Source organism: Labeo rohita, chromosome 13 (assembly GCF_022985175.1).
Source record: "Labeo rohita strain BAU-BD-2019 chromosome 13, IGBB_LRoh.1.0, whole genome shotgun sequence".
In the NCBI taxonomy this organism is placed as follows: Eukaryota; Metazoa; Chordata; class Actinopteri; order Cypriniformes; family Cyprinidae; genus Labeo; species Labeo rohita.
This window is the reverse complement of record NC_066881.1, coordinates 23,333,148-23,354,519: the sequence shown is the minus strand read 5'-3', so window position 1 is coordinate 23,354,519 and position 21,372 is coordinate 23,333,148. Positions and strand designations below refer to the sequence as shown.

Here is a 21,372-nt window from a genome sequence, read left to right as displayed (position 1 = left end):
TAAAAAACAAGTAACTGGGTTTAAAAACAGACTCAAACAAGACAGTGAACACATATCATCACATTTGATTTTCTTTGTTAACCTAGCTGACATTATATGCGTTTGTTTAAGCGGTAGTGTGGCTTGAGACTAAATTAACCAGTAAAAATACAAAAATACTGTTTCATTTTTTTCTTCTGAGGTGATGTCATGCATGATTTCTTTTCTCCACAAACATGACCTCATCTGCACAGTGCCAGCAGCAAATTCTTCAGGATTGGAATGAATTTACAAAGGCTGAGTAATTTGGTAATCCCTGCAGCTGTTTTAGCTCTTTTAATTCATTTTACCATGTTTAATCCGTTTAACACTGTAGCACATATTTAGTGTCACCTTCACAGTGACTTTGAATATCTTACTGTATACAGCATGCATTTAATTTGGACAATGAATGTTGTCATGGCTTAGTTTTAAAGGTGAAGTTCACTTCCAGAACAAAAATTTACAGATAATTTACTCACCCCCTTGTCATCCAAGATGTTCATGTCTGTCTTTCTTCAGTCGTAAAGAAATTATGTTTTTTGAGGAAAACATTTAGGATTTTTCTCCATTTAATGGGCTTCAATTGTGCCCGCAAGTTTGAACTTCCAAAATGCAGTTTAAATGCAGCTTTAAAGGACTCTAAATGATCCCATCCAATGAAGAACGGTCTTATCTAGCGAAACAATCAGTTATTTTCTAAAAGAAATTGACAATTTATATTTAACTTCAGATACTCGTCTTGTCTAGCTATGAGTGAATTTTGTGTATTCTCATTTTCTCCTCCAACTTCAAAATCATCTTACATCACTGCAGAAGTACCGACCCAGTGTTTACAAAGTGAACACAGAAGGAGGGTCAAACAGTCTTTCCAAAAAAAGGTAAAACAGCGCTGTGAGACGATTTTGAAGTTGGAGGAGAATGAGATGGAGTTTTTCGACATACCCTAACCGCCATGAACCGGAATACACAGAATTCACGCAGAACTAGACAAGATGTGCATTTGAGGTTTAAAAGTATATAAATGTTATTTATTTTTTTTTTTTTTTTTTCAGAAAATAACCAATCATTTTGCTAGATAAGGCCCTTCTTTATTGGCTGGGATTGTTTAGAGCCCTTTAAAGCTGCATTTAAACTGCAATTTGGAAGTTCAAGCTTGCGGGCACCACAGAAGTCCACTATATGAAGAAAAATCCTAAAATATTTTCCTCAAAAAACACAAATTCTATACGATAAGAAAGAAAGACATGAACATCTAGGATGACATTGGGGTGAGTAAATTATCATTCAAAACAGCAAGAGCCAATCCGTCTCATGGCATCAAGAAGGCAAAACATCAATATGATCAGAAAATCAACAATAACTTCAGTGACAGTAAAGACACTCGATCCCTGTGGCAAGCCATTCAGACCATCACTGACTACAAGCCCCTGCCACAGGCCAGTGATGATGACACATCCCTGCCAGATGCACTCAACCACTTCTACTCACGATTTAAGATACAGAACGACACTCCTGCACAGAAATTCCACACATCTCCAAACGACCAGGTACTCTGTCTTTTTCCAGCCGACCTAAGGAAGACCCTATCCAGGATAAACCCACGAAAGGCTCCGGGTCCTGACAACATACCTGGTCGTGTACTAAGAGACTGTGCTGCACAGCTGATGGATGTCCTAACAGACATCTTCAACACCTCGCTAAGCCAGGTAGTCGTCCCCACGTCTGAAATCCACATCCATAATTCCAGTTCCAAAGAAGTCACTCGTGTCCTGTCTGAATAACTGTTGTCCCATAGCACTGACCCCAATCATGATGAAGTGCTTTGAGAGGTTAGTCATGTGTCACATCAAGTCCAGTCTCCCAAACACGCTGGACCCATTCCAGTTTGCATACCGTCCAAACCTCTCCATGGACAATGCAATTTCCAGCACTCTCCATCTAGCTCTTACTTACCTGGAACAGAAAGACTCTTATGTTAGAATGCTGTTCATTGACTTCAGCTCAGCATTCAACACAATAATCCCTCAGCAGCTCATTCACAAACTAAACCTGCTGGGCCTAAACACCTCCCTCTGTAATTGGATCCTGGACTTCTTAACTGGAAGACCTCAGTCGGTCTATTTCGGCTGTAACACCTCGAGCACTACCACACTGAGCACAGGTGCCCCACAGGGCTGTGTTCTCAGCCCGCTGCTTGGCTTGGCTTGACTTGACGACTTATCTGTAAATTTTTGTTCTGGAAGTGAACTTCATCACTCACCCCATTTTATAGTAAATACCTTCCATGAACTTAGTTCAGAGTGAAAGAAGGTCTTTACCATAGCTGAGAGTCTACTCAACTCACTCTTTGAATTTGTTTTCAAAGCAAAGATGCAGAGTCAAATAACTTCTTAACTGGAAGACCTCAGTCGGTCTGTTTCGGCCGTAACACCTCGAGCACTACCACACTGAGCACAGGTGCCCCACAGGGCTGTGTTTTCAGCCCACTGCTCTTTACACTGCTGATCCACGACTGCACTGCCAAGTTCAGCTCCAACCACATCATCAAGTTCGCTGATGACACCACTGTGGTAGGCCTCATCAGCAACAACGATGAAACACGCTACAGAGAGGAAGTGGCCCAGCTGGCTGAATGGTGTGGCACTAACAACCTGTCCCTCAATGTGGGTAAGACAAAAGAGGTTGTGATGGACTTCAGAATGGTGGTCAACTCTGTTGACCACCCCCCAATGACCATCGACAGCTCAACTGTGGAGAGAGTCAGCAGCACTAAGTTCCTGGGGGTGCACATTACGGAGGATCTCACCTGGACCACCAACGTCACGTCGCTCAACAAGAAGGGCCAACAGCACCTGCACTTTCTCCGCCAGCTAAAACAGGCAAGTCTCCCTCCAACCATCCTCACCACTTTTTACAGTGGCACCATTGAGAGTGTGCAGACCAGCTGCATCACTGTCTGGTACGGTAACTGCAATGCTGCTGACCGCAAGACCCTACAGCGGACTGTGAACACAGCTGCAAAGATTATCTGTGCCCCCCTCCCCTCCATCTTGGACATTTTCGTTGCACGATGCTCCAGCAAGGCCTCCACCATCGTGAAGGACCCCACCCATCCCTCCCACAATCTCTTCCAGCTCCTGCCATCAGGAAGAAGGTACCAGAGTATTAAAGCTCGCTCTGTCAGATTTCTCAACACCTTTTTCCCCCAGGCTTTGAGAGCCCTAAACTCCAATCTCCCTGTCCCCCTCTGAAACCATAAAAACCTCAGCCTCCTCCCCTCAACTCATTAAAACTGTTGACAATTTTCAACAAAGTGCAATTCTGAGTTTGCTACACACAGGTGAGTGGGCTATACAAACCACCTGTAGTAACACACTTATGTACTTTCTATAAACACTGGCTGCTACAAAGACTCAATAGGATTATATATGTTTATTTCTGCATTGCATTATGCACTGCTTCCCTCAAAACCTCTCTTCTGCACAATTAAATGCACAAAATATCTCTTTTTTTCATGTACAAATGTCTCTTTTGTAAAACGTTATTACAGTACCTATGTAAAGTTTTTGTAGTCTCAGTTTTGTATGTGTAGTCAATTATTTATTATAGTTATAGTATTTATAGTATATGGATAGTCAGATGGTTAACTGTTGTATAGGTCTATAACTGCTTTTCTTATTCGTGTATGTCACGCTCAGACGAAGCACACGAACAACGACGTAAATAAACGAAAGGTACTTAATAAATCCAACAGGGAACACAGGAGACACAGGAACACAGGGTAATAACATCAACGTCCGACAAAGCAAGAGGGGAAACACACGCTATATATACACATAGACTGATTACAGACACAGGTGTTGACAATGAGGGAGAAACCAAAATACACAGAACTGCAGGGGAGATGATGGGAGAAACCAACTAGAAAGTCCAGGGGTGTGACAGTGTACTGTTGTATGTTTATATTATGTTTAACTAGTATGTAGCACCGTGGTCCTGCGAGACACGACATCTCGTTCCACTATATGTCCACACATGTAGCAGAATGACAGTAAAGCTCGACTTGACTTGACTTGACGACTTATCTGTAAATTTTTGTTCTGGAAGTGAACTTCATCACTCACCCCATTTTATAGTAAATACCTTCCATGAACTTAGTTCAGAGTGAAAGAAGGTCTTTACCATAGCTGAGAGTCTACTCAACTCACTCTTTGAATTTGTTTTCAAAGCAAAGATGCAGAGTCAAATAACTTAGTCCTTTTAAAGACCTCTAAAAGAGTCATTTTTTCCACAATTCATTACTGAATAAGCTGTGTTGGAAACTGTATAACTCATAGGTATTTGACTACCCTTACCAAAAAGAAGTATACTTCAAGTTTATTTTATTAAGTATACTTAAGTAAAGTTCAAGTATATTTTTTAAGTATACTTTATGTAGTAAGTATACAAATATCAGCATACTAGTAGTATACTTTTCAGTTTACTACTTTTATACTCCTTGGGACTAAATTGGCCCAATTTCTAGTATATAAAAGTATACTTTTAAGTATACTTTAAGTATAACAGTAGTAAACTTTGAGTACACAACTAGTTTACATCTATGTTTTCAGTTTGTACTGCAAGTATACTAAAAGTGAACTAATAGGTATACTCATAGTTTACTAATTAAATACTTTTTTATGCATTTTTAGTACACTTTGAAGTAAAGTCTCAGTAAACTACAAGATTAGTAGTTTTATACTTTAAGTATACTCGTAAGTTTTCTTTAAGTGAACTTTATATCATACTTGGAGTATAATACTATGTCCCTATTTAGGTATTAATTTGTATATATTTTGTTATATGAATATCTGAACATAATCAACTTTATGAATAACTTAGTCTAATATGTAGACAATGTTGTCTTTGTTTGTAAAGCATTTTACAAGATTAAGATATCCAGGGAATTAACATAATTGGTTGAAAGTATCTAGGCCTCAAAACTAGATACACAAACCTCAAGAACGGTGGCAATCAGCAAATATTAAAAAGATTAGATCTGTATGTCACAGTACAACAAATAACTAACAATAATGACAAAACAACAACAAAAAAAAGTTTAAATGAAGTCAGCAAACAGCAAAACAATAATCCTATAACAGTAACTGGATCATTTATTCATGCTGCAATGCATGCTGGGAACTTACAAAGCCTTAAAATTTCAACAATATGAAATTCTTTGCTCAGACAACTGTGTTTGACTAGTTGGGACAACATTAGTGTAATTTTATTGGTCTGACAAGGGTTTTTAGTTTTAAAAAAATAGCATTTTTTAGTATTTGAGACAAAATGTTTTGTAAAATGGAAAATATGTATTTGCATTTTTTACAGTGTGGAAGCATCTGTTTTCGTTTCTTCGCTTGTGTTTTGGAAATTTTGTACAGAAGATGTGTAATAGCATCTCTCATGTATAACAATGAAAACAGATTCTAAGAGCACAAGTATAGCTCAAATACTTTTTCTAAGTATAAATCAAGTATACTTAAATGTAATTTTAAGTATATTTCTGATAAGTATATAAAGCACATTTCTGAGAAGTACATAAAAAGTAGACTGAAAGTATACTATCTTTTTTTTATTTTAAAAGAAGTATACTAATAGCACACTTCAATAAACTTCTTTTTCGTAAGGGTATACAAACCTGCAGATATTCAAATACAGACATTCGTAATCATCATTTGAAGTTTAATTATGTCCAGCATACCCTTGTAGTCCAGCTCTGTAAGTGCTTTTCCACTTGAGCATTGCTCACATGTACTGGGCCGCATCCATCGGTCCAACAGGATTTATTCTTAGAGAGGCTTTTCCGTTAGCAAGCTGTGGTATTCTTGACTGTGGTCATTAAAGAAGTAGTTCACTTCCAGCATGAAAATTTCCTATCACACTTATTTTGGAGGAAAACATTTCAGGATTTTTCTCCATAAAGTGGACTTCACTGACTTCATTCAACAGGTTGAAGGTTTAAATTGCAGTTTCATTGCAGCTTCAAAGAGCTCTACACGATTCCAGCTGAGGAATAAGGGTCTTATCTAGCGAAACATTTGGTCATTTTCTTAAAAAAATATGAATGTATATACTTTTTAAACCACAAATGCTCAACTTGCAGTAGCTCTGCGATGCACATGTGCATCTTCATGCATTACTTAATCATGTTGGAAAAGTAATGCACAGTTAGTTCTTTGTCTGTGTACTTCAGTTAAAGGTAGGGTAGAGCGAAGGTAGCAGGTAGCAGCTCATTTTCTCTTCCCAGCTTCAAAATTGACTAACATCCTTGTTTTACCTTTTTTGGTAAAGGGCGTTTGACTTTCTTTGCACATTTGCTTTGTAAACACAGGGTCGGTGCTTCCACCACACACGTGTGTGTGACTGCATAATGTGTGAGGTCTAACTAATGGACCTTTCACTAGATAAGACCCTCATTCGTGGGCCGGGATCGTTTAGAGCCCTTTAAAGCTGCAATGAAACTGCAGTTTGGACCTTCAACACGTTAGGCACCATTTAAGTCCACTATATGCAGAAAAATCCTGGAATGTTTTCTTGCAAAAACCTGCATTTCTTTCTTTTTTTTATGAAAAAGTAAAACATTTATAGCACTTGTTTTTCACAAGCTCATCTGGTTTTGAGATCATATACGAGCAGGATAGTTCACTGGGAAAATAAAGTTTACCCTCATGTGTTTTCAATCCTGTCATTACTTTCGGTTCTGAACAAAACAAAAAACAAAAAAGACACGCACGTGGCAGCAGAGCAAATCATCGTTTTCATTTGGGAGTGAATTTTCGTTTTAGTGACAGCAGCGCCCTCTGTACTTCAAATTAAATTTCACACCGTTTACGAATAATGTACTTTATTTTGTAACAGACAAGCATGGGATTTTAGTTAATAGACATTGAGACAAAACAGTGTTACAGTCCTCGTTCATATTACATTCCTCAGATATGACAGTACTCCCAAATGCTGTTCAGCTGCTACATAATAGACCATGGAATGGAATTTTGAGTATGACCTGGTGTGCCTTCAGAAACAGCTGAGTGTATATCAGAATATCAGAAACACACCATTTTTGGTCATACTATTGCCTATGTTTGGATTTTCTCCAAAGCCTGTAATCTAAAGGGGAATTTACAAAGTCTTTGTAGCCTGTGTACTATCTACAAACATTGTCCATTAGAGGAGTTCCAGACAATTAATTGGCATTTATTTCTACAGGTTAACTAGAGTACACAGCACACAGTACATGACTTTTTAAACAGATTTTTTAAAAGGATGTTTTTGTCTAGCCCACCAGTGCAGCTTACGATGAAAAGTTATCAACGCATTCAGCAATATTAATAGTAAAGCATTATTTAGGTTACTTACAAACATATTAGCCTGCAGAGATTGTTATTTGTCCTGTGAATAACTGATTGTAAGGTGACCTTATTGTACGTTATAGTAAGATAGTGACACCTAATGACTGTTTACAAGCATAACATATTAAACCAAAGCATATCATATCATCATATTAAACTAAAGTGTCTTCTTTAGTTTCAGATGAGAACAAAACTGCAAATCAAGAAAAATTTGCATTTGTTTCCTTCTCAGTGGTTTGGCTAGCAGTGTGGCGGCGAACCATGACAGGTAATGATTGGTGGTGAAGCTATAACACATAACATGCATGTTTCGACTTGTTGCATTGCTGTGTTTATACTTCACGTGTACGCCCATGATCACATGTCCATATTGATGAATCACAAGCAAAGCACATGTAAAATTCTTCAGTGGACCTCAGTTTCTGCAGGTATGGTTGTATGAACAGCACGCACTAAAGGAAAAGTTCACTTCCAGAACAAAGACTTTCAGATAATTTACTCACCCCCTTGTCATCCTTGTTATTGTCTTTCTTTCTTCAGTCGTAAAGAAGTTGTTTTTTGAGGCACCAGTTCATGACAGGTAGGGTACGTCAAAAAACTCCCATCTCATTTTCGCCTCCAACTTCCAAATCGTTCCTACATTGCTGTTTTACCTTATTTTGTAAAGTGCTTTTGATCTTTTTTCCATGTTCACTTCATAAACACTGGGTCGGTACTTCTGCAGCAATGTAGGGCGATTTTAAAGTTGAAGGAGAAAATGTGATGGGAGTTTTTCGACATACCCTAAACTGTATTAACCCGGAATGCACAGAGTTCACGCAGAGCTAGATACGACAAGCATTTGAGGTTAAAAAGTATATAAATTTACATTTGTTTTAGGAAATAACCAGTCGTTTTGGCTGGGATTATTTAGAGCGCTTTGCAGCTGCATTTAAACTGCATTTTGGAAGTTCAAACTCACAGGCGCCATTGATGTCCACTATATGGACAAAAATCCTGAAATGTTTCCCCCAAATTGGATGACAAGGGGGTGAGTAAATTATTTGTAAATTTTTGTTCTCTAAGTGAACTTCTCCTTTAACAATTTACATTAATGAAAGTTATTTCTTTGTTCAATGCTTATTTTATTTGTCTTTTATGCGTTTTTTTATACTATTTGTACCAAATCCATCATATGACATTCATATAATATTATTCAAAATCAACAATGGTACTTGTCCTCACACTTTAAATTTTCAATAAAATATTTAATTCTTTGACTACTGCAATAAAAATGACTCTGTACTGTATGAGTTGAGTCAGTTGAATCAACATTGTACATACCTTGACATAAGTAGTACCCTGAAATTTTAAGTTTGTACAAGATACATTTAACTTTTGTTTAACAGACAAGAAAGGGCTTATACAATCATTGGTTATGTCATCCCATGCATTACTAATCCAAGCCAAAAACACACCAGCCGATGAACTCTGTTGTTGCCCCTTTGATAAATAAGCAACCTCCTTCTAGATTACCTTAGAAATTACAGTATCAACTGTCAACCGTTAAAGGATTTTTTCTGGCGCCGTCAGTGTTGACACAGTAAACGCATAATTCTCTGTTCTCTATAGGCACTTGTCCTCAACTAGCAATAAAAAGAGACTGCACTGATAACAGCATAGGAAACAGCTTTGATGTATTGAACTGTTTTAAGCTAGTACACATGTATTATGCCTGAACATAATACACATAAATAATATTTGTGTATTTAAGGATTTATGAAAATTATAAAAAGGCCAAAATTCCCACAAGTCTGTTTTATTTTTATATTGTAGATTAGCAGCTATAAAAAGGACATTCTCCCAGTTTCACAGACAAGGCTTAAAGGCATAGTTCACAGAAAAATGAAAATTCTGTCATTAATTACTCACCCTCATGTCCTTCCAAACCCGTAAGACATTCGTCGGAACACAAATTAAGATATTTTTGAGGAAATCCGAGAGCTCTCTGACCTTCCATAAACAGCAAGGGTCCTACCACATTCAAGTTCCAGAAACAATACATAATAACATCAACAATATAGTCCTATTTTAATGACGTCCTTACTACCTTTCAAGGCCTTGAAAGTGTCAGTTGCATTGTTGTCTGTGAGGGTCAGAGAGCTCTCGGACATTGTCTTTTATCTCTTTCTAGGTAGCTCAAGGAAAAACTGATGCAACACACAGCAAATTCCATTATTATCCTGATTATCATCTTTGTTTATATCCCAAGTCTTAAAGATAAATGCATGACATACTTTCTTCAGTGGAACATAAAGGAATATATTTTTAAAAATGTTTTGTTGATACAGTTAAAGTTCATGACATACAGAACAATACTGGACAAAGGTTATTTGTGTTTTAGAAGAAAGAAAGTCATATGTTAGAAAAAAAAAACATTAGGGAATTTAATAATTTGATCACTGGAACAATATGCATCAGCCCTAAGGAATTCCAGTAAGGAACTCAGTGATGAAGGAAAAAGATTGGAGGTTCATAGGTAAGACTTTATTTGTCTGTAAAATAGTAAAAACACCACAACAGCAAAAAGAATGACACTCAGTATTGAGAGAACAATGATTGTAGTGCTTCCATCTCCATCCTCATCTGAAATTGAAAAAACACATGTTAGATATAAGCTGTACATCAAAGCTTGCATCAATCCTGCCTCAAGCCTACTGTTAAGATGGGTTTAGATAACCTGACACCAAACTGAAATAAAGCTTTAGATAAGAAACAAGTTATTACATGAGGAGATAATCCTACCTGAAAACTACCAAAGAACATCAAAGATCCTGCAGAAACATGCAGGAAATTAAAAAAAAAATAAGAAAAAAGGCGACAAGTACCTTGTGTTTTGAACAGACACAATCACCCTTTAGTTGCAAGGGTGCTATAAACAGTTGAATGTGAACGTGAAAGTTCCTTGTTTGTCCTGAATAGTTAAACTGTCCACTGTTCTTCAGAAAAGTCCTTCAGGTCCCACAATTTTTTTGGTTTTTCAGCATTTCCGCATTTTTGTGTATTTGAACCCTTGAAGCATAAGCGAGTGTTTGAACCTTCTGTAATAGTTGCATATGACTTGTCTACTTGTTACTATGAGTTGTCCTCAGTGTGAACAGATGGATCTCAAAATCATACAGTCATTGTTGGAAAGGGTTCAAATACACAAAAAAGCTGAAAAACAAAGAATTTGTGGGACCTAAAGGATTTTTCTGAAGAACAGCAGACAGTTTAACTCTTCAGGACAAACAAGGGACTTGTTTGAAAAAAAAAAAAAAAAAAAAAATCACAGTATTTTGTAAAAAAAAAAAAAAAAAAAAAAAAAAAAACAGTATTGTATTAACAACACAGAACTATGATTCAAATGTAAACTTCTGCACAAGGTCATTTTAATAAGTTTAACTATTATTCAACTAATTAACACTTTCCAGATTCTGCAAAGTCCGTAAACTTTTGACTTTTAAACTGTAGCCACAGAAAATGTAGTAACATTTTTTAATATGATTTTCTCTGCATTCAAGTTAGTGACACAATGTAACCTAAATGACAGTTACTGCGCAAACTAGGATTTCAAACTGATTTGTATGACTTGAATGCTTGCGTGTAACAAAATTATTTACTGTAACCTGATGCTGATACTTTTTTTTTGTCCCACACACAACCCAGCATCTTCTTCCTTGTGTCAGCTGTAGCAGTAATCATACATGTTTTTTTTAGCTATTTGTTGAGCAAAAGCTTGTGTTAAACTCTTATGAGCTAATCAATAATATTAATAATTTTATTTCATTTTTTTATGACTGCCTTTGTGTTGGGTTACAAAAGAAATGGGTTAAAAAAAGAAGACAGTTAATTTCCTCCCAATGTGGTTGTCTTTGTAAGATCTAAGTTTGTTTTTTTAATGTTAGCACTTCCTTTATCATCTTTTCTTCCTGTAATTGTATGCTTTTAAGCTTGCTTCTTTGTTTAAGTGGTAATGAGGTATGAGGATGAAATAACCAGCAAAACTGGTTAAAACATACTGTTTCATTCATTTCTTCAGAGACGTGATGAGAGAAGCATATTTTTCCCACTGACATACAATGGACTATTATTCTTCTGATCATGTACACAGACACGTAGAATCTGTGTTAATTCAAAGTAAAACAAGCTCTTTACCATAGTGGAGGAACACCAGTCTATGCAGGTTCTGCTTCAGTAGGTGGTTCTTTAGTCTAAATGTTACATTAACCACTGGCTTCTGGGCCTCATATCTGCTTTTTATGTAATAAAGTCCATCTTCTGTCTGATGGTTGAGCTCCAAGTGATAGCTGAGGTTCTGGTTGTGTTCCCCTAGCCAGATGACCTCAGGTTTGGGGAAACCCTCTGTCTCCAACTGCACTGTCACAGTAGTGGAGTTCACATGAATGTTGAACCTGGGCTCTGAATAAAGGGCTGAAACACACATTCAGGGAGAGAGTAAATAGTACAGTAATAAATAACATGCAAAAGCATGGCATTCTACACAGTACTGAATTAAGCTATGTTGGATACTTTATTATTTTGTGAGCCATCCACTGATACAGATATTTCTATGGAAGATAGAGCGATATAGGTGCATCTCAAAAAAATTGAATATTGTGAAAAAGTTCATTTTTTGTGTGTAACTTATTTCAAAAACTGAAACTTTTTTTTGTTGTTGTTTTAATTTTGATGATTAGAGCTCATGAAAGTCAAAAATCCAGTATCTTAAAATATTACAATATTTCCTAAAATCAATCAAAAAACGGATTTGAAAATCAGTTCAGGTTCTTTAAAGTCACTTCAGAAACTTCACACTGGACTTAAAGCAGCTTGGATTCTGTGCATCTCCAGTCTAACTCCGGCCTCATTCTAGCTCTCCCATGTGTTTGAATTGGTTTTGCTTGACAGTATTCTCAAGCTTGCGGTCATCTCTGTTGCTTGTGCACCTTTTCCTACCCAGTTTCTTCCTTCCAGTCAACTTTGCATTTAATATTCTTTGATGCAGCACTCTGTAAACAGCCACCCCTTTCCGTAATGACCTTCTGTGACTTCTGCGACTGTGTCTTCCCCATTATTGTGGTTTCAAAGAACAAGAGATACCCAGAATTTATATTGTAGGGATGGACATTTAATGAAACTCAAATGTAAATATTCTAATATTTTGAGATACTGAATTTTCGACTTTCATGAGCTGTACGCTCTAATCATCAAATTAAAACAAACAAAAACTTTTGAAATGTTTCACTTTACATGTAATGAATCTAAAAAGTATCTGCTTTTGAAATAAGTTACAAACAAAAAATGAACTTTTTCACGATATTCTACTTTTTTGAGATGCACCTGTATATGATCAGCTGAATTACCTTCACTTCAAGTTCGACTATGTTCTTGTTTAGGCTATAATAATATAAAAAGCTTTAAAAATAATATTCTGCCGATAACATACCCCCATAGTCCAGTTCTATCAGTGCTCTTCCTGTCCCTTTAGCATTGCTCACTTGACACAGGTACCGGCCTGCATCCTTTGGTCCAAATGGATTTATTCTCAGAGAAGCATTTCCTTTACTAAGCTCTGAAATATACAATGAGGTCCGATTGTGGTATTCTGGACTCTGTCGGTCCAAATTGTCCTGTTGATAATAGAAACTGTGGACGACTCGTGAGTCCTCCTGACGTTGCCAGGTAACCACCAGACTGGACAGATCAGGATCAGGTGTGAACTCACAGCCCAGCACAGCTGGACGACCACGGATTGCCACTAACCACCTTTCAGGAACATTCACCTTAAAAGAAGCTAGAAAAATGTGAGCAAACAGTTAAATAGATGTTCATGAAGCAGTTTTTTTAATTCAAACACATCACATCATCTTTCATCATATTATCCTTTTTTCCATTATAAATAAAGGTATAGGTATAAAAAGTATCGGTCTCTGCAGAAAATTAATGCAAGTTACCAGATCGGTGGGTGAGGCCAAAAGGAAATGAAAGGATGTGATGTATGGCGACCCATGCTCAGAATTTGTGCTCTGCATTTAAACCATCCTCGTGCACCCATTTGGTGCCTTGCTCAAGGGTCTCACCTTAGTCGTGGTATTACAGGTGGAAGAGTGTGCCGGTTATTCACTCCTGAGACTTGAACCCGCAACTTTCAGGTTACAAATCCGACTCTCTAACCATTAGACCACGACTGCCCAAAACAGATAGGCATTTCAACTATGTTAGCTGATTGGCTCACTTCACAGTGACAGTTAGGTCAAGTAAGGGGAATCATTTTCGTTGCATTTTCCTTTAGAAACACCCAGCAATTTGAAAACACCCACAAAGTCTTAAACGCCCACTTTTGCTCTGCAGAGACCACTGCACTCTCAATGAAATGGATAAGTACATTATCTAATTAATATATTTTAACAGTATTAAAAAATACATACTAATTAACTAATACAATCTTTTTTATAAATTATATTTGTTTGTTCAGAAAAAGTTTACAGTCTGAATGTTTTATTTCCTTAAAAAAATTTCCATGAACTGAGGTAAATTATCCATTGTCGTTTTCAATATGGCTATAAAGTTGACACAAAATGAGATTCAAACTCACATTAAACTATTTTAACATAAAATGAAGCACATTCAGTGCCTGAGATTAACAGTCATTTATATGCTTGTATACTCACTTCTGCATAAGCCATAGAAAGATGTTAAACAGAATTATCCTATGTATCCTATCCTGCATCACTTTCTTCTTTGGAAAAAAACAGATATTTTTGTCCATACAGATAAAGCCTGTCATAAGGACAAGAAAAGTTGAAACATTCTTGTAAATATCTTTTGTTTCACCGAAAAAAGTCAGTCATATAGCCTAGGTTTGGAAGGACACGACTGCAAAGTAAATCATCGTTTGCGTTTTAGAGTGAATTACCCCTAATTCTTTTAGTTTAGTAACAGCACTTAATATTCAATTTGCAGTTTACGACTAGCTTAATTTCTAAACTACCTTCCTTTGTACTGCTTTCCTTTGTCTGCTTTTTTGTCATAAAAAAAGGAAAAAGAATCAGGAGCCCCTATCACAAAAAAAGCTTGTGTCATCTTACCAACACTGATGATCCACACGCAACATAAAGAAACTTCTTTGAGTTTCAGAGCCATGAGTAAACAAAATTATTAGCCACAATGCAAAATGGGTATGTCATTAAGACAACTTTTTTGATGTCTTTGTTTGAGATGTGATACTGATCAGCGATTGGTCAGATATGAAGTGTGTCAGATATTTGATTGGCTTGAGTAGACGGTGGGTAGGGTCTTGACGCTAGAAATGTTTCAAAATCCACAAATAAGCGCAGCGATCCACAAATGCGCAGAAAGCCATTCATCATTCCGGGTGCCACCCACTGTGGGCAGCGATCTGCAAATGTACAGGAAGCGATTCACAAATGAATGCCACGAAAAGTTGCGTTTGTGACATAAAAAGATATTTGTGAAAATGTTTTTTATTTGCAAATCTCATTTTATATATTCAATTCAATGTTTTAACTCAATTCAATTAATGTTTGTGAAACTCTAATATTTATTTGTGGATCTTATTCTGTCTATTTGTGAATATGTTTTTTTTTTCTTTTTACATTTATTTGTGGATCATAATCTATTTATTTAGAAAAATGCTACGGAAATCTATCTATATTACTCGAATCAATTTTATTAGTTTTATTATATCTAGATTTCATAACTATATGTAAAATTTGTGAATGCTAAAAACGCTGTGAGCATTAATGACTATCCTGTTTAATTTCTAATAAAAGTATTTTATCTATATTTAATTCATTATTTGAAATCATGATGAGGGGAAAAACAATGCAATTGCAGTCTTGTAACTAATGCATATTGCAACACTGATACATTTACATTTATGAAATTTTTAGATGTGATAAAATGACTGTGTAGTCAGTGTTTACATTTTACCAGGGTGATTTTGTCTTGTGACATGAACACATGACCATGACGTTACTAGTAGAACCAGTTAAGATACTGGACCCACTAAACATTGGACGCCGGATAGACGTGCAGATCATGTCTATATTGGGTCCGTGACATGGAAAAGACGTGACTACGACGTCATATGCGCAGTGGGGAAGTGATATTCTTATGGTACAGTCTTATTTATTATAGTAACTGGAAAAGATCCAGTCAGTTTTGTTACTAAATGCACTTGTAGCAATGTTTGGGAAATCTATTCGGTGTTATTTTGATTGTGGGTGCTAAGCGCCTAGTACACGTTCTCTTTTTTTCTGTATTTGTAGAAGAACTAGGAAGAAGGAAGTCTTAAAATCCTTACCGGATTTAATAAAATGTTTCAGCTCCTATTTTGGATTTTAGCCAAAAGTGCAGGTAAGGTAATCAAAGTGTGTACCTCTTATGTGTTTACAATATTACATGTATAGCTGATGAAATGAATATTGCAATGCAAATGCAAATATTGCTCATGTTAAGCTTTAAATCTGGATGTCTTTGCCTTTCAGCATCTTTTATGGTAAGCATACCAAATAATGACTTGATTGCAGTCAGGGGTCATCCAGCTATACTGGGTTGTCATTTTACACCTCACCCTGACCTCTCCAGCCTGGCTATAGTGTGGCAACGCCAGGAGGATTCACAAGTCGTGCACAGCTTCTATTATGAACAGAACCAACTAGACCATCAAAGTCCAGAATACCACAACCGGACATCATTGTATATTCCAGAGTTTGGTAATGGAAATGCCTCTCTCAGGATAGATGGAGTTGGACTGAAGGATGTGGGCTGGTACCTGTGCAAAGTGAACAACATTAATGGGAATGGAAAAGGCAAAATAAAACTTGACTATGGAGGTATGCATGGTATTTGATGTTGTGAACACTCATTTTGTCATTTTGCAACAAACTGTGTTATAACGAATCAAAATTAAAGCAAAATTGAGCTTTGAGATCTCTCAAAATAACCAACCTCAATATGTATGTATTCTTCAGCCTTTTATTCTGAGCCCAGGTTGAGCATTCATGTGAACTCCACCACAGTCGTAGTGCAGTTTGAGACAGAGGGTTTTCCCAAACCTGAGGTCATCTGGCTGGATGAACATGGCCAGAGACTCATTCATCACCTGGAGCTCCATGACCAGACAGAAGATGGACTTTATTTAGTAAGGAGCAGATATGAGGCCCAAAAGCCAGCGGTTAATGTTACATTCACACTAAAGAACCACCTCCTGGACCAGAGCCTTGAGAGACCTGTGATCTTCAGCTATGGTAAAAACCATCTTTTACTCTGAACTGCAAATGTCTTAAAATGTGTGAATGGCATATAAGAAAAGGAATTGTTTTTGGCATGTACCCTTCACTCTTTTGGATGTTTGTGTTTATATCTTTCATATTTACAGTCTAACAGATGTGTCTGTTTTAGTTCCAGGAGATGCTGGAGGTGGAAGCATTGCAGCCATATCGTCAGTTGTATGCGTCCTTTTAGTTGGGATTATTATTGTTGTTTACATGAAGGCAGCAGCAAGGAGCAGATGGACAGTACCTTTATTTGATAAATGCCAGAAGCAGCCGTAGCCAATTCAACATGTTCACAATATAATACTCCTGAAATGTGCAAAGAGAGCCACAGATATAAAAAAATATAAGCAATATTGGGGTCTGAAATGGTCTATGGGTTACGTATCAAAATGGCTATAAACTTTTCACAGTATGCTTTCATCGTTAAACACTGTACCTTTGCCACTGCAAAACAGTGTAACAATTACAACCAACAGAATTTTATTTCTTTATTTATTTTTAATTTATTAATTTTTTCTTTATTTATTTATATGTAAGTGTGATGTGGTGCTGCTAAATAAAGTGAACTTGAACATAATTTTGTTCTCTGTTTATCTCTGTGAATGAATGATGACAGACTGTTTTTAAAGTAAATTGTTGAATAAAGATGTTAAATCACTGTGGAATCTGTTTGCGAAAGGACTTCCCAGAAAAGGCTATGATTTTCTGGAGAAAAATATTTACTTAAGCTATGATCTTATCACACATTCAGTAAGACAAACAGTGATCTGGGAGTACAGATGTTTTTATCTGTTCTGTTTTTAAATCAGATTAATTTATACCAGTCAAAAGTTTTTGCACAGTAAGATTTTTCATGTTTTTAAAGAAGTCTCTGCTGCTCACCAAGCCTGTATTTGTTTGATTCAAAGTACAGCAAAAACAGTATTTTAAAATGTAATTTATTCCTGTCATAAAAGCTACATTTTCAGCATCATTACTCCAGTCTTCAGTTACCATTGATCCTTCAGAAATCATTCTAATATGCTGATTTTCTGTTCAAGAAACATTTTTTATTATTATTATCAATATTTAAAACAGTTAAGTACAGTTAAGATCCAAAGATCAGCTTTTATCTGATAGAAAAAAGCATTTGTAACATTATACACTATACCATTCAAAAGCTTGGAGTCAGTATTTATTTATTTATATTTTGGAAAGAAGTTATAGAAATTAATACTTTAATACTTTAATGCTTTAAATTGATAAGAAGTGATGATAAAGACATTTATAATGTTACAAAAGATTTCTATTTCAGATAAATGCTGTTCTTCTGACCTTTCTATTCATCAAAGAAACCTGAAAAAAAAATCTACTCAGCTGTTTATAACATATATATATATATAATTTATTTATTTTTATTTTTTTTATTTTATTTTTTTTTTTTTGTCTTTCAAGCAGTAAATCAGAAAATTAAAATGATTTCCGAAGAATCATGTGACTGGAGTAATTATGCTGAAAATTCAGCTTTGAAATCACTGGAATAAATTACATTTTAAAATATATTCAAAGAAAACCGTTATTTTAAATAGTAAAAATATATCAAAATGTGGCTGTTTTTGCTATACTCTGGATCAAATAAATGCAGGCTTAGTGAGCAGAGGAGACTTCTTTAATTTTTACTTACTTTAAAATTGTTCTTGTTAATGTGGATGTTTTGTGTTCTCATCAACGGAACAAACGTCTTTTATTTTAAAACATGTTAGCGTTTCATACTTGAACTGCAGATCTGAAGCTACAATGGATTGACAAGAGCCGCTTACAACGAGTTGCTGTAACCAATCCGTCTACGTTACATATCAACAGAAGAAGAACCCGATCGTCAAAGGAAGCGGTAGTTTACATGCGGAAGAATCGAAATGGTGTCAACAAGTAAGACTGCCATGTATTTTTCTATTTCAAAGATTTTGACAATGTCGTCTATAACTGTGCATAACTAAACAAATAAATAAGTTCACCCCTCCACACAGTGTTGAAAATAAATTACAGTCATAGTTGATAAAACTGCAAGTGATGATGCTTTGCTTGCGTGTCTGTGCAAATCAATAAGTTACATCTTAAATAATATATTTTGGTGGTTTTTCTGAACTGTGTATCAAGTAAACAGAAAATAATAGTTATAATTAAATAGGTGATCAACTGATCTGCATAGTTTATTGTAGACGCTCCGTATTCCGTTTTAAAAAATTTAATTGATACACTGATTAATGTATGTAACATAAATGTCTGTCCGAATAATGTTTTCTGTAACCAGGTGAAGTGTTTTGCCTGTTGTTGGTTGCGATCTTGTGGGGAGGGACAAACCCATTTCTAAAAAAAGGCACCGAGGGCATTGAAGGGGTTCAGAAGGACAATAAACTCCTCCAGTTTCTGGCTGAGATCAAATTCCTGTTTCTTAATATCAAGGTGTGTTTTTATAATCCTTTGATGAGCATATACCAAGTCTTTATGTTTGGTGTAATTATTTTTATTTATGTATGTATTATTATTTTATGTAGTATTTGGTCCCATTCCTGTTGAACCAAAGTGGATCATTAGTGTTCTACTTCACTCTTGCTTCTACAGGTGAGAATTTTTCTTTTATTCATGAAAAAGATTTAAGTTTCTAGGTATTGAATGTCTGTTCTTAGTAGCATAGTGTCAACCTACTATTTCTATAATATATACACTACCGTTCAAAAGTTTGGGGTCAGTAAGACTTGTAATAGTCTTTAAAGAAGTCTCTTACGCTCATCAAGGCTGTATTTATTTGATTAAAAATATAGAAAAAAAAACAGTAATATTGCAAAATGTTTTTACAATATAAAATAATGTTTTTTATTTTAACATACTTTAAAATAGAATTTACTCCTGTGATGAAAAGCTGAATTTTTATCAGCTGTTACTCCAGTCTTAAGTGTCACATGATCCTTCAGAAATCATTCTAATATGCGAATTTATTATTAGAATGATCAATGTTGGATAATATCAACAGTTGTGCTGCCAAATATTTTTTGGAACCTGTGATTTTTTTTTTCAGGATTCTTTCATGAATAACAAGTTTAAAAAGTACAGTGTTTAATCAAAATATAAATATTTTATAACAATGTAAATTATTTATTATTAACTTTTAAGAAACTTTTAATTATTAACTTAATACATCCTTGGTGAATAAAAGTATTAATTTCTTAAAAAAAAAAAAAAAAAAAAAAAGAAACAATAAAAATGTACTGACCCCAAACTTTTGAACGGTAGTGTATAAGGCTGAAGCTTTCTCTTACAGTATATAGTATTGTATACTATTGTATACTGTGCACAGTATTCAAGTATACATGGAATATCTGAATGACCTGTTACACTGGCCAAAATTTAAGTATAATTCAGAGAATACTGTAATACTGTCCTAATGTGTGAAGCACTAAACTGTTTTGAATTAGGCTGCTAAATGATAACATTTTTTGCAAAAAGACTTTATGCAAAAATAATTGATTTTATCGATTTGGTCAGTTACCCGGATATGCAGCCATGTTGGGGATACTCAGATGTAAACAACAGCATGGATTGCATGGCTAAAGTACTACTGAATGTGTTGTTCTGCTAATTTATGCTGTCTAAACCATGGGAAAAACATGTGGAAGCTGCTAAAGTTAATAGCAATAGGAAGTAAACTAAAGATAATGGGTGGTAAAGATGCATACAAGGAGTATTACGATATTAGCCTAATATTTCACCTACCTGACTGGAAATGATAAAAACAAACATAAATGTTGTCAAGATTCTTGCTCTGGAAATCCCGGTTCAGTTTGGCCAACCACAAACGCCTTTTGTTCCTCAGACAGTTTTTGCACTCATTGATTTGTTATAACTTTTGGCAGTCTATAGTACTCCAAATGTTTTACCTGGTCCAACCTATTAGCACAACCCAAAACATGACAATAATTGACCATTTTCAGCTGAAATAATCAGCAAGATTCGTTCAGTACAGTGCCATTGTTTACATTTAGTGCCGCCAATAGATGACACGTTGTGAAAACACTCTATTGGTTGCCTAATTAAAATGCAGTAAGACAATGTGAAGTGTCTTGGAGCATTAGTAATGCATTAGTTTGAATTTTAAAATGCTGTTTGTTTTGTAGATCTGTCTCTGGCTGTGCCCATGGTGAACTCCCTCACATTTTTGTTTACCTTACTAATGGGTAAACTGCTTGGAGAAGAGTTTGGAGGAAAAAGTAAGTAGCTTCTGTGTTCCTAACATTTTTCTCTTTCTCTGTAGTTAAACAGGTCTTTGACTCTCTGTGTCTGCTCATGTAGGAGCTGTGCTGGGTATGTTACTCATCATGTCTGGAGTGACTGTGTGCGTGCTGAGTTCTGTCTCTGAGACAGACGGCGTAGGAGGTCGCAACACAAGTGACCATTAAAACATGCCACTGGACTACGAGGTGAAAGATGACCATGGATCTGCTTCATCCATGTGGTCACATCTCACATATCCGTCTGATAAAATATCTGTGCTGCTCCATTTTCAGTATGTGCTGTAAACTGATGACTTTATATCTGTACTGTTATAACTTGAACCATGTTGGTGAGATGCAAATGTTTTGCACTTTAACTGCAACTGTGGA

At 35.8% G+C, this 21,372-nt stretch overlaps 3 protein-coding genes across 5 annotated transcripts; 2 read left to right on the top strand and 1 right to left on the bottom strand.

The window, feature by feature from the left end:
* Window positions 1-9,893: 9,893 nt before the first annotated feature.
* On the bottom strand, window positions 9,894-14,667 carry LOC127174854 (CD276 antigen-like). 3 transcript variants are annotated; one of them, XM_051125481.1, is made up of 5 exons: window positions 14,522-14,667; window positions 12,880-13,227; window positions 11,589-11,864; window positions 10,197-10,225; window positions 9,924-10,037 (listed from the first exon to the last, which is right to left on the bottom strand). In XM_051125481.1, the coding sequence occupies exons 1-5, from the start codon at window positions 14,574-14,576 to the stop codon at window positions 9,990-9,992; spliced, it is 756 nt and encodes a 251-aa protein (XP_050981438.1). In that variant the 5' UTR covers window positions 14,577-14,667; the 3' UTR covers window positions 9,924-9,989. The 3 variants fall into 3 exon arrangements, with proteins under 3 accessions (XP_050981437.1, XP_050981438.1, XP_050981436.1); XM_051125480.1 differs by lacking the exon at window positions 10,197-10,225 and having other exon boundaries at window positions 9,894-10,037; XM_051125479.1 differs by lacking the exon at window positions 9,924-10,037 and having other exon boundaries at window positions 10,047-10,225.
* Window positions 14,668-15,446: 779 nt separating this feature from the next.
* On the top strand, window positions 15,447-17,306 carry si:dkey-71p21.13 (CD276 antigen). Its single transcript, XM_051125478.1, has 5 exons — window positions 15,447-15,572; window positions 15,725-15,812; window positions 15,944-16,291; window positions 16,430-16,705; window positions 16,860-17,306. Exons 2-5 carry the CDS (start codon window positions 15,773-15,775, stop codon window positions 17,009-17,011), a joined length of 816 nt encoding a protein of 271 aa, XP_050981435.1. The 5' UTR covers window positions 15,447-15,572; window positions 15,725-15,772; the 3' UTR covers window positions 17,012-17,306.
* A 1,266-nt stretch (window positions 17,307-18,572) lies between these two features.
* Window positions 18,573-21,195, top strand: tmem234 (transmembrane protein 234). Its single transcript, XM_051125488.1, has 5 exons — window positions 18,573-18,643; window positions 19,026-19,177; window positions 19,270-19,336; window positions 20,887-20,979; window positions 21,062-21,195. The coding sequence occupies exons 1-5, from the start codon at window positions 18,631-18,633 to the stop codon at window positions 21,166-21,168; spliced, it is 432 nt and encodes a 143-aa protein (XP_050981445.1). The 5' UTR covers window positions 18,573-18,630; the 3' UTR covers window positions 21,169-21,195.
* Window positions 21,196-21,372: the final 177 nt, after the last annotated feature.

Bases quoted from the DNA above. Each gene is read 5' to 3' on its own strand.
- LOC127174854 (XM_051125479.1), bottom strand. From the start codon at position 14,576: ATGGCTCTGAAACTCAAAGAAGTTTCTTTATGTTGCGTGTGGATCATC. The intron at 13,228-14,521 runs GTAAGATGACAC...ACATTTTTCTAG, and splicing joins CGTGTGGATCATCAGTGTTG to CTTCTTTTAAGGTGAATGTT. The intron at 10,226-11,588 runs GTAAAGAGCTTG...ATGTTTCTGCAG, and splicing joins ACTGGTGTTCCTCCACTATG to GATCTTTGATGTTCTTTGGT.
- si:dkey-71p21.13 (XM_051125478.1), top strand. From the start codon at position 15,773: ATGTTTCAGCTCCTATTTTGGATTTTAGCCAAAAGTGCAG. The intron at 15,813-15,943 runs GTAAGGTAATCA...TTTGCCTTTCAG, and splicing joins GATTTTAGCCAAAAGTGCAG to CATCTTTTATGGTAAGCATA. The intron at 16,706-16,859 runs GTAAAAACCATC...TGTCTGTTTTAG, and splicing joins ACCTGTGATCTTCAGCTATG to TTCCAGGAGATGCTGGAGGT.
- tmem234 (XM_051125488.1), top strand. The intron at 19,337-20,886 runs GTGAGAATTTTT...TTTGTTTTGTAG, and splicing joins CTTCACTCTTGCTTCTACAG to ATCTGTCTCTGGCTGTGCCC. The intron at 20,980-21,061 runs GTAAGTAGCTTC...CTGCTCATGTAG, and splicing joins AGAAGAGTTTGGAGGAAAAA to GAGCTGTGCTGGGTATGTTA.